The sequence below is a fragment of the Natator depressus genome, chromosome 1 (assembly GCF_965152275.1).
Source record: "Natator depressus isolate rNatDep1 chromosome 1, rNatDep2.hap1, whole genome shotgun sequence".
Lineage (NCBI taxonomy): Eukaryota > Metazoa > Chordata > Testudines > Cheloniidae > Natator > Natator depressus.
The window spans coordinates 279578500-279590817 of NC_134234.1; the positions used below are offsets into that span (position 1 = coordinate 279578500).

A 12318-nucleotide genomic window follows, 5' to 3' on the forward strand; every position below is an offset into this window, starting at 1 on the left:
CTCCTCAACTCCCCTGGAGGGTGCACAGCTCCCCCATGAGCCTTCCCCTTCCCACCCCACCCCGGTGGCCCCCGCCCCGAGTCCACTCACTGGCTTTGCCGGGCTTGGGCCACTGTAGCAGCTCGGCAGGGAGGAGCCGCCTTCCAGAGGCACCGGAGAGCCAGAGCGTCCTGCTTGTGGTGGTGGCGAGCCCCAGCCATGGAGGAGCTGGCGCGGCGCAGGGGGGCAGCAGTCCTGGAAAGGTGGCCACGCCACTAGCGGGGAGCAGCCGCGCCCCCCCACCTCTCCTACCCAGGCTGCGGCCTAGCACCCCCTCCCCCCCCCCCGGGGCTCCTGCAGGCTGCAGCGGATGCATGCGCCCCCCTCGCCTAGGATTACCATATTTCAACAATCAAAAAAGAGGACGGGAGAGCCCCACCCACATCCACTCCCTCCCACTTCCCACCCCCTGACTGCCCCCCTCAGAACCCCCAACCCCCCATCCGCGCTCCTTGTCCCCTGACTGCCCCCCTAGGACCCTACCCCTTACCTGTCCCCTGACTGTCCCAACCCCTGTCCACACCCCCACCCCCAGACAGACCCCTGGGACTCCCACACCCCTTCCAACCACTCCCCGCCCCCTGACAGGACTCCCAGAACTCCTGACCCATCTAACCCTCCCCCTGCTCCCTGACTGCCCCCTGGCCCCGGGACTCCCCTTACCATGCCCATGCCAGTCAGACTCTGGCTCCACGTGGAGGCAAAACACGCTGCTGGGCTGCCGCAAGCATAGCCCCTCCCCTGCAGAGTGCTGAGGCTCACACCCCCGGGAGCCGCAGAACCCAAGTGCGGTGAAGGGGGGAGGTGGGGGGCGCATGGGGGCCAACGCCCGCATGTATCCGCTGCAGCCTGCAGGAGCCCCCAGTGGTGGGGGGGTACTGGGCTGTAGCCTGGCTAGGAGGGGGCGGGGGGGCGCAGCTGTCTTTGCAGGGCTGCTGCCCCCCTGTGCCGCATTGGCTCCTCCATGGCTGGGGCTCACCACCCCCGCAAGCCAAAGCTCTGGCTCTCCGGCGCCTACAAAAGGCGGCTCCTCCTTGCCGAGCCAGAGCACCGCTTTTTGGCCTCCCCAACCACTTGGCTCCCTAGGCAACTGCCTAGTTCACCTAGTGGTTGCACCGGCCCTGAATGTAGGGCTGGGGCAGGGGGTTGTGGTGTGGGAGGTGGTGCGGTGTGCAGGAAGGGGCTCAGGGCAAGGGGTGCGAAGTGCAGGAGGGGGCTCAGGGCAGGGGGTTGGAGTGCAAGAGAGGTGTGGCAGGGGGCTCAAGGCAGGGGGTTAGGAGACTCAGGGCAGAGGGTTGGGGTGCAGGAGGGGTTCAGGGTGCAGGCTCCAGCCTGGCGCTGCTTACCTTGAGCGGCTCTGGGGTGGTAGCTGTACGCAGTGGGGCTAAGGCAGGCTCCCTGTCTGCCCTGTCCCCGTGTCGCTCCCGGAAGTGGCCAGCATGTCCGGCAGTGGCTCCTGGGGATGGGGTGGGGCAGGTGGCTCTGCCGCGCACTGCCCTCGCCTGCGGGTACCACCCCCGAAGCTCCCATTGGCCACGGTTCCCCATTCCCGGCCAGTGGGAGCTGCAGGGAGCAGTGCCTGCAGGTGAGGGCAGCGCACAAAGCCCTCTGCTCCTTCCTCCCCCAGGAGCTGCAGGGACGTGGTGCCAGCCACTTCCAGGAGTGGCGTGGGGCCAGGGCAGGCAGGGAGCCTGCCTTAGCCCCGCTGCACCACGGGACTGGCAATCCCACAGGCTGGATTGAAAGCCCTGACAGGCTGGATCCGGCCCATGGACCGTAGTTTGCCCTCCCCTGTCCTAGAGGGTGGGATCAAGCCCTTAGTCCTTGCTTTAACTACCAATGGTCAGTCTGTCTTACATAATTGTTTGCATTTTGGTGAGTGCAGTTGCAGTCTTTCCTTAATAATGTGATTCGCTTATTAATTTGTAATAGAGTCTATTATATATGGAGCTGACTAGCTTATGTTCAGACAGGTCTTGTAAGACGTAACTCTGGAAAGTCACTCTTTTTAAATTGCAGGATTTTGAGTCTTTGTGGCTTATTCTTGATGACAACTGTAATGATGAAGTCGATTATGGGGAGTTCACTCGCGCCATTATTGGGGAAATGAATGAGTATCGAAAAGCATTTGTTAGAAAAGTAAGTTCATTTTAATTATTCTAAATATGGATATAACAATATAAATGAGAAAAATCTGAAATTGTTGAATGCCTGTTTTTGGTCAATAATATATTACAGTTTTTGATTTATTTTTTTTTGTTTAAGTTGTGTATCTGAGATTTAGGCATCTAAGAATGTCGTGCTCGTTTGTTAAACTAATCGAAATATAGATTTAAAGGGCTGCGTTTGCTTTGCTTGTGTGGAACTACTCAGTTTTGATTTCTGCAACTGGCACCAAAAAATTTCCATTATTTCATGAGTTATTAGCGTACTCTCTATACTTACCCACTCTTACAGTGCGGTCTAGTGGATAGGTCACTGGACTGGGACTCAGAAGAGCTACCTTTCATTCCCGGTTCTGCCATAATCCTGTTGGTTGATTTTGGGCAAGTCACGTCAGCTGTGTGCCTCAATTTCCCCTTCCATCAAATGGGGATAATGGCACTGACCTCTTTTATAAACCATTTGAGATCTACAATTGAAAAGCACAGTGTCAGCGCAAGATATCACTTTTATTTATTTAAAGTACCATTTTGTGAGATGGTGCATGTATGAAAACCGGATAGATGAAGTGATTGGTAATGTAATTTGTGGAGCCTTTCATTTTCTAGGACCCTTGTTAGAATCCACCCCATATTGTAGTGACTGGAAGTTGTTAAATACTGAGAACAATGCCCTGCTTTTTGGTATCTTTATTCCTAGAGGACCTGGTTTTCCTAGTCTTGAGTCCCACACTGTGTGAGTAATGCCACTGAAATAAAGATTGAATTACTAGTGCTAGTAGTAAAGTATCAAGGGGTAGCCATGTTAGTCTGTATCCACAAAAACAACAAGGAGTCTGGTGGTACCTTAAAGACAAACAGATTTAGTTGGGCATAAGCTTTCGTGGGTAAAACACCACTTCTTCAGATGCAGAAGTGTCAATGCAATACGGTTACTGGAAATTTAACTGAGTTCTTTTTCTGCCCCATATAACTAGTTGTCAATTAAGAACTGATTACAGAATCTTTTACTGTTGTTGCAAAAGGCAGAGACAATACAGCTTGATTTCAGATCCTAGGTTGAATCTGTAGTATTAGTGGGGAAAAAAAGATGTTTAAATTTTATATAGAAGTCATTGAGAAAAAATAACTATGGAATCCCACAATGTTTTGAGTCAGTTTTCTGACTAAATTGCAGGCTGAGATTGGTCATGTAAAATATGTAAGTATTTCAGTGTAAGTGCAAATCTGTTATATTGGACATAAAAATATCTGATGTAATTAAATACATTCATGTAATAATTTCTGCTAACTTCTGTACCTCATTTCCTTTTTATCTTTGCTTAGGCTTATATGAAACTTGATTTCAACAAAACTGGCAGTGTACCTATGGTAGATATCAGAAAGTGTTATTGTGCCAAGAAACACTCTCGAGTGTTATCAGGTAATTCATGTAAAAAGAAATATTTTAATTAGTTAACTGATCTTACTTGTTGGCAGAGATACAGTACCTGTGAATTGTTGCTGCTATTATAAGCTGTGTTTCCTAGTGGCTTGGACTTGAGGTTGTTAATTAGAATTATTTTGTCCTCTGGTCAAAACACCTAGACAAACACCGGTTAGGAAAGCTCTAGTTACTACTTAGTCCTGCCTTGAATGCAGGGGAGTGGACTAGATAATCTATTGAGGTCCCTATGAGTCCTACACTTCTGTGATCCTCTGGTCACCTGTAATTTGTCTGTCGTATTAGATCTGACCAGGGAATTATAGACCATCAGCCTAACTTCAATACCTGGATAGATACTGGACCAAATTGTTAAACAATCAGAGTATAAGCACCCACCAGGTAATAGGATTTTAAGAAATAGCATGGATTTGGTAAAAAAATCATGCCAAACCAACCTAATTTCCTTCTTTGACAGGGTTATTGGCACAGGAGATGAGGAAGAAGTAGGCATGGTGTATCTTGATTTTAGTAAAGTTTTGATACAGTCCCACATGAATTCTCATAAGCAAACTAGGGAAATCTGGTCTATATGAAATTACTAAAAGTGGGTACACAATTAGTTGAAAGACCGTACTCAAAGAATAGTTATCAATGGTTTACTGTCGAACTGGGAAAGGTGTATCTAGTGGGATCCTGCAAGGTTCAGTCTTGGTTCCGAAACTATTTGATATTTCCATTAATGACTTGGAGTGGAGAGGATGCTTATAAAGTTTGTGGGTGACACTAAGCTGGGAGGTGTTGCAAGCACTTTGGAGAACAGAATTAGAATTCAAAATGACCTTGACAAATTGAAGAATTAGTCTGAAATCAGTAAGATGAAATTCAGTACATTTAAGAAGGGAAAAATCAAATGCACAACTATAAAATGGGGAATAACTGGTAGGTGCTAATACTGCTGAAAATGATCTAATGGTTATAGTGGATCATAAATTAAATGAGTCAACAATGTGATGCAGTTGTGAAGAGGCTTATACATTCTGGGGTGTATTAACAGGAGTGTCCTATTGAGTTATGGGAGGTAATTGTCCTACTCTGCTTGGTACTAATGAGACCTCAATGGGAGTACTGTGTCCCGTTCTGGGCGTCACAATTTAAGAAAGACGTGGACACATTGGAGAGAGTTTGAAGCCATGATAGATCAAAATGCACTACGGATAGTGCAAAGCAGCAGGATCCACAGGGGCACTTAGTGCATGGTAGGCTTGTGGGCAGTAGATTTATATCCTGGCTTGCTGTGCACTGAATTGCCGCAGAGACCAGCTCTAAACGTATCCAGGATTGAAGCTACCTTCTGAGTAAACAATTAATATTTTTCTGGGGTATGGAGTTCACTAATCCGTTTATAATTTGAAATATTTTTACAGTGTGTAGCCCATTTTCTTTTCAGGGCTATAAAACAGAATTTACGAGGTTTAAATCTCATGTTGAAGAAAAAGGACTTTATATCATAGAAGAAATCCAATTTCAAGAACACACTTCCATAGAATAAATTAATATTGGATTATTTTTATCAGTAATATTTCCTAATTCCTTGAAATATTTTGTGTAGTTTATAAGACTAGCATAGTCCATCTATCTCTAGATTGTATCTAAAAACTCAGAATAAACTCCAGCCCTCGCAAAAATCAGTGGGTTTTCTATTTGTTTTTTGTCAATAACTGAGTTGTTTCCAAAATGCATAAAGCCTGGAGCATTCCCATATATTGAAGTTATTCTGTTGCCCCCTGTCATAGCACTGTTGAGTAGAATCACTCAGTCCCCTTTATGGAAGAGACAGGAAATTTTCCAAGGGATTGCTTTAGGACTTCATAGAATAGAATACATTCAAGCTGCATGAAAAAAATATTTCAACATTTGAGGAACTTCAAGCCTGTTAATTCCAAAAGAAGTGTTCAAACAAGTGTGTTCAAATTATTTCATGGTTCTAAAAAACTGGATGTATTAAAAAGGGAACTATCTAATAGCAGTCGGGAAGTACACAGCATTGGTAAGATTGCTGCTGGAAAACTGTCTAGTTCAGATGTCCACACTTCAAAAAAGGTGTGAAGATTCTGGAGAGAGTTCAAAAGAGGGCCACAAAAATGACTTAAGGACTGGAAAACAAGCCTTACAATGAAAGGCTTAAGGAGCTCAACATATATATCTTATTGAGAAGATTGAGAGGTGACTTGATCACTGTGTATAAGAGAGACTATATGATAGTGTGGGCTTTTCAACCTTGCTGACAAAGGCATAGCAAGATCCAGTGTTTGGAAGCTGAAGTTAAAAATTCAACCTTGAAATATGAGGCAGTTTTCTAGCAGTGAGGGTATTTACACATTGGAAGAGCTTACTTGTGTGGAAGTGTGAGTGGTGGAATTCACCATTGCTTGGACTGTTTAAAACCAGTTTAGAGATCTTTCTAAAACTTATGCCTTAATCCAGCTTTTGGGACAAATTCTGTGGCGTGTGTATGCACAGTTTGGATGATCATATGGGTGGTCCCTTCTGCCTCTGAAATCTGTGTATTTTCCTCTTTATCCACTTCCTTTATGGGCTGTGGGGAGAACAAGATTGCCTGCATTGCCCTCATCATGCTCATAACAGTGGCAGCTATGCACTAAGATAATAACTAATCAAATCTTATGCTTCAGGGCTTCAGCTGGTTGCCTGCAGGGGTTCGGAAGCAATGCTTTTCTCTGAAGCACAATTGGCCAGATGTATTCTGGTTTTTTTTTCACTTTCCTCTGAAGCAATAGTGATTGGCCACAGCTGGAGATGTGACAGCAGATGTGGTGGAACAGTGCTCTGAGATGATAGAAAGAATCCTCTTTCTTAAATGCCTGGCTGGTGTGTCTTGTTCACATGCTCAGGATGATGAAACTCCTAACCAGATTTGGAAGTAATTTTCCTCCAAGTCAGACTGGCAGTGACCTTGGGTTTGTTTTTTGTCTTCCTCTACTGCAGTGGTTCTCAAAGCCGGTCCGCCGCTTGTTCAGGGAAAGCCCCTGGCGGGCCGGACTGGTTTGTTTACCTGCCGTGTCTGCAGGTTCGGCCGATCGTGGCTCCCACTGTCCGCGATTCGCCGCTCCAGGCCAATGGGGGCTGCGGGAAGCGGCGCGGGCCAAGTGACGTGCTGGTCGCCCTTCTCGCAGCCCTCATTGGCCTGAAGCGGCGACCCGTGGCCAATGGGAGCCACGATCGGCCGAACCTGCAGACACGGCAGGTAGACAAACCGGTCCGGCCCGCCAGGGGCTTTCCCTGAAGAAGCGGTGGACCGGCTTTGAGAACCACTGCTCTACAGCAAGGGATGTTAATTGCCTAGTAGGGTCATCTAGGCCTATCTCACCTAAGCAGTTCCTTTCCATTGCAGAAACCTTGGGTGGCTGCAGATTTCAGGATGGAAATACATTTTTTTTCTGCAGAAGCCTGTTGGTGGTTCCCTATGGGGAGGTTATCAGGAACAGATCCTGCAAGGGGCTCTCCTAAGTTAGAAAGTGTCCTGGGGGAAAGTGAAGCATGCCAGAGTTTACAGTAATGGGGACAGATTCTGCACAATTTAGGGGTCCAGGAGCCTGAAGTAGAGGGAGGGTCTGAGCCTCTCATATACATTCAGTTCGCCACCTGGTGTGGCAGGTTGATACACCTAAAACTAAGAGGAAAAGAACCACTCTGAAACACCTGCTGGAAGAGAAGGTGAGCCCCGCGTGAAGGCTAAAGGAATAGCTAGCCCAAGGAAGGAGGTGGCATCTTTGGAGAGAGGACTATTACTTAAGTATAATTCTTAGTTTTTGAGATACACTTCAGTGGGCTGCCACCCATTTGCTCTCCTATAGAGTAATTTCTACTATTCAGCTTGCATACTGGGGTATTTTTCCATTTAACATGATTTATTGTTGGAGTATTTTTCCTTCCTTCTCCTAAAAGGAACTAACCAAGGAAAGCTATGGGACAGTATTGGCATTGAACAGGTATCATGATAGATGTCTTATAAGATTCTCTAACTGCTAAGAACTCTGTAGTTAGGGGAATTACTGACTGGCCTCATGCTTAGACCAGGGACTCTCAGGGTGAAATCCTGGCTCCACTGAAATCATTGAAATTTCACTTCGGAGGTGGTGATCCATTCAGATTGTATCTTCAGAATTACAAATATGTTACGTCTTTTCTATGCTAAAAGTAATTTGGGATGTAATCTTGATCAAGAAGAAATCACTTTGTGTGTTATAATCCAAAAACTCATTTAGAATGCAAACTTTATTTCCTAAGCTGTTTCTAGAGCTCTGAATTTGTATTGCACTAAAACACATTCACTTAATCACAAAGATTAACCTTTCAGTAATTTAGAAATGTGCTACATACTGCATCATTCTGTTTTGGAGTCCTTTGAAGAAGCCTCTGATCTCACTCTCCATTTAAATCTGTTTTGGACTGATGTACTGAAGAGGTGGTGGTGATAAATGTGATGAGATGTCCAATGTTATGAAGATGAGACAGTTCTAGTAGCCTAAATCAAGTGAAAACAAATCTCCACTATTCAGATTGCATTACCCATGTATAGTTAACTAAATTCTGGTTAAAAGTAAAGACAGCAGTCATTTCTTTGGACAAATACATTTTAAAATCAAAATTTTGTAGTTTGCTAAAGGAAAAAAACTTCACGGACACAATTTAAAAAGTTTTTTTCTGTAACTATATGATATGCTTTATATTGAGTGTTCCTGAGAATGTGTTTAATGGCAAGTAATATTTTAACAGGTGATGCCACAGAGGAAGAAATTAAATCTTCATTTCTAGAAACACTAGAGGATGCCTGCAGCAATTCTGGTGAAGTGTCATATTGTGAGTTTGAAGATTACTATGAAGGATTAAGTATTGGAATCATGAATGATGAAGATTTTGTTAATATTTTAAGGAATGCTTGGGGAATTTAGAACTGAAGAATATGTAGAATGTCAAAAAAAAAAACCCCACTCCAAATGAGGAGTAAATTAAGTGAGGATTTATTTTTGATATGAGTTACTTTTTGAATGAATGTTTCAAATTTGTTTTAATAGTCTGAAAATATTTGAGAGTAAATTTTCAGAATGGTATATGTTATACATAAAGCTCCCTTGAATATTTCTTTTATCTACATTTTGTATTTTATTAAACTGTAAATTTTTTAATAGCTTTGTGCATTTCCATTTGGCAGCAGGATCACTTGTCTCATTAAAATACTGTAGTTTATTTTAAAAACAGTAATCTAGCATATAAACATAGGTGAAAGGATACATGCAAGAGAAAACTTACTGTGCATCATAAGTACCCGTTGTATGTTGTATTGTTGAGAAGCTTTAGATTTGACTATATATGTTATATATGAACACAGTGTTTTTTCTCTAAAATGTGTTGCTCATAAAAGAGGACGTTTGTTTTATGAAATGCGTAGGGCCAGATTCTGCTTGGCTCTTATGTTGATGAGAAGGATGCAAGTCATCCCTCTTATCTCCCCCGAGTTGGGGAGAGATGCACAATACTAAAAATGCATAGAAAATTAAGAACGGTGCATACCTTCTTTTAATGTTCTAATTTTCAGAGCAAAATACAGCTTGTTCTGAATATATTTACTGATCTTCATCAGACATAGTAGATTGAACCACAGATTCTCCAAAGATTTTAAAGAGATGCTTTTGACTAGAGTTTGGATATACTGTGCATATAGGTTGGAGAAATGTGTTCCAGGGCCTGTAATGTACTTCAGGCCTTACAACTTTTTGCTGAATTGTTTTTTCAAGCAAATAATAGATTTTCTCTTTCTAGATTGTGACTTGCATACATTCTGCTGCTATGATCGTTATTTTTGGTGGAACCTTAATGGTAAACTCCTTAGTCCAAACTGATAGGTTAAAAAAAAAGAAAAACCTTTCTAAGAAAGCAACTAAAAAATTACAACTAAAAAAAGTAAATTTCTAGTCCACACCCCGCTCAAATTTTTCTTACTACTGTAAATGTTTAATCAGTTGTGCCTTTTAATAAAATATATTTTGTGAATCCTGAAAGATTCATTGTATTAAGAAATGGAAAATGCCTTATTGATTTTTTTCTAATTATATTTCATAATAGTCTTGGTGAAAGATATCTTTAACACTAGGGCCAATTTGGAATCAGACTATATATGTTCAGTCTTGTGCTGTTAAAATGTAGTTTGCTTTGTACCTGTCTGATTGCATTTTGATTTATGATCTGTCTTGTGTTCCGTGGACAACACAAGTTTCTTCTGTCAGACAAAACTTGTTGCTCACAGGAGTTTGAGGACGACCTTGAGATTTGTTGGACTTTGGTCAATCTCTTTGTCAGGCTGGTTTATTCTATCTATATAACCTTTTCCTTTGCCTATTTTTTTAACTCATGCCCCCTTGCTGTCTGATTGTTAGTTTCTTGTAGCCCCTGCTCATTTTGAATCCTTGCTCATTTTTAACATCTCTTCCTGCTGTATTTACTATTTTTATGTTTAACTTTCCGTTTTTATATTTTAATGTTCTGTTTCTGATTTTTGTTTATTGTAACCATTTCCTATTTAACCATGTCTTATGTAGCTTATGTTTACCTCTTAACTCTTATGTAATTGTCACTCACTCCCTTTATTTCCCCTCCCTAATAAAGATGTCCCTTTTCCTTTCACATTACCCATTGTCATTCTGTGATAATTTTCCCATCAATTCAGCTCCAAGTGAAGGTTTATCTCTGTTCTTTTGGTCCACCATAAACCTGTATCCATGCCTGCTATTAAAGAAAGAGAAGTTCCATGAATGCTTACCCTGATGTCATTCCTCTGGGGGTTGATAAAATGTACACTTCTCCACTCCTGCTGGAATCTAACCTCCCTGGAGAGATTCTGTAGACTACCTGGGATGAAATTGTTGGTGCTGGGGAGAAGAGATGGACCTGATTCCCCTGCTGGGTGTCATGTATATCTGTCCTAGAGGTTTTACAGGAAAGCACTTGTTTATGTGCTAAAAAACACATGCATCAAAATGCTATTTATACTGATCTTTTAAACACATCATCTGTCCCATTAAACTCATTGACTTCATTGGAGTTAACAGCAGAGATGTGTTCAATCCACTGCTTGTGTATGTGTGTCAGTGATTTGGGAACTAAATATGGGTCTACAGCTTTAAGGTAGCAAACCCAAAATGTTCTTCCTGGTAAACAGCAAAATGCTAGAAGGAAATATGGAAATTTAATATCAGCTAGCTCATAGAAAGAAACTATTTCTCAGACCGTGATTCCTATTTACCTAATTTCACCAAATTGCTAAAACATGCTGGGTCAGCCTTTGCATGTAGATTACAGAATACATTGGCAAAATTGTCTTCTCACGTTAAAAATATGGGGGAATATTTTGCGAGAAAATCTCCATGATGATGGCTTCTCTCATCATCCTGTGCCCGCATGGGAAGGGCAGGAATAGTCCCCAGAAAGCTGCCCCCCTGCTTGATGAATTCCTGGCATGACAACTATCTGTACAGAAGCCCTATGGCTCATGTCCCTTGCAATTTATGTCTTTGTCTTGCTCTTGTCAGTGTCTGTTCTTTGTCACATAAATAAAGTTGAACATAAGTCTGTAGTTGTTTTGCTCACATTTTTTTTCTTTAGATCCTGAAGGTACATTCTCCTCGACCGTCATCCACAATAAATACTAAGGGCTAGATTTTTAAAAAGTATTTAGGCACCTAGTAGAATTTTCAAAAGTGCCAAGGTGCTTAAGAGTTAGGTACTTTGGCACTTTTGAAAATCTCATTCGGTGCCTATTTGAATTTTTAGGTGCCTAAATACTTCTAAAATGTGGCTCCAAGACACTGGAGATTCACATCTCCAATCAAATGATTAAGTTCTGAGGCTGAAAGACTCAAGACTAATGTTTCATGCTAATGTGGTGTTTTCCAAAAATTCTATTTTGTACAACAAAGCTGGTAGCCTCTATCCTCCAATTAAATGAGAACTCCAACTTGTGAATCTTTTTGCCCTTTTTCTTTTTTTAGTCTCTTCTCAAATGTCCCAGTGTTTTACTTGGGTGTATCCTGACTTCTTCCGTTATTATTTACTTGAAAGGTAACGTGGTTAAACTGCATCTCTTGTTGCTACCAAAGTTTTGTACCATTAAAACTTCTTGGCGGTATACTTGTGAGAAATCTGGGATTCCCAATGTCTGCCTCAAAATACATTTCAAACATATCTAGTAGATCCATGTTTGATGTTCTTGGCATTGCCTAAATGTTCATAAATAGCCGGTGCCCTCAGTATTGGTATTCCCATTCAGTAAAGCTATTTAGCTGTATCTGTAAGGCAAGTTCTTTGCTGCAACACAGAGCTCAACAAAACAAATCATCTTCAAGGCTGCTCTAGCTTATGCTGATTGCTAAAGGCCCTAGGAGCTGTTTATAGCTGAGGATATCCAGAGTGCAGTATGCTATAGATATGTCCTGTCCCTCTCCTTGCACTCACCACCAGGAGGATGGTGTAGAGATAAGTGAATGAATCTGTTTGACTCAAATGACTATTTCACTTGTGGCGACTCTGGCCACTTAATTGAATGAATGTGCATTGATGAGTATGTTTCCCTCTAGTCTAAGGGCTGCAGTGGTAATTGAAATCTTGTGTGGTATC

At 42.5% G+C, this 12318-nt stretch overlaps 1 protein-coding gene across 1 annotated transcript in view; it reads left to right on the forward strand.

The window, feature by feature from the left end:
• Positions 1-11286, forward strand: part of CAPS2 (calcyphosine 2) — a 54427-nt gene extending 43141 nt beyond the window's left edge. Inside the window, exons 17-19 of the mRNA XM_074942031.1 lie at positions 2059-2178; positions 3528-3624; positions 8425-11286. Coding sequence (XP_074798132.1) covers positions 2059-2178; positions 3528-3624; positions 8425-8600 — 393 coding nt within the window. The 3' untranslated portion in view covers positions 8601-11286. The remainder of the gene's footprint in view (positions 1-2058; positions 2179-3527; positions 3625-8424) is intronic.
• The last annotated feature ends 1032 nt before the right edge of the window (positions 11287-12318 follow it).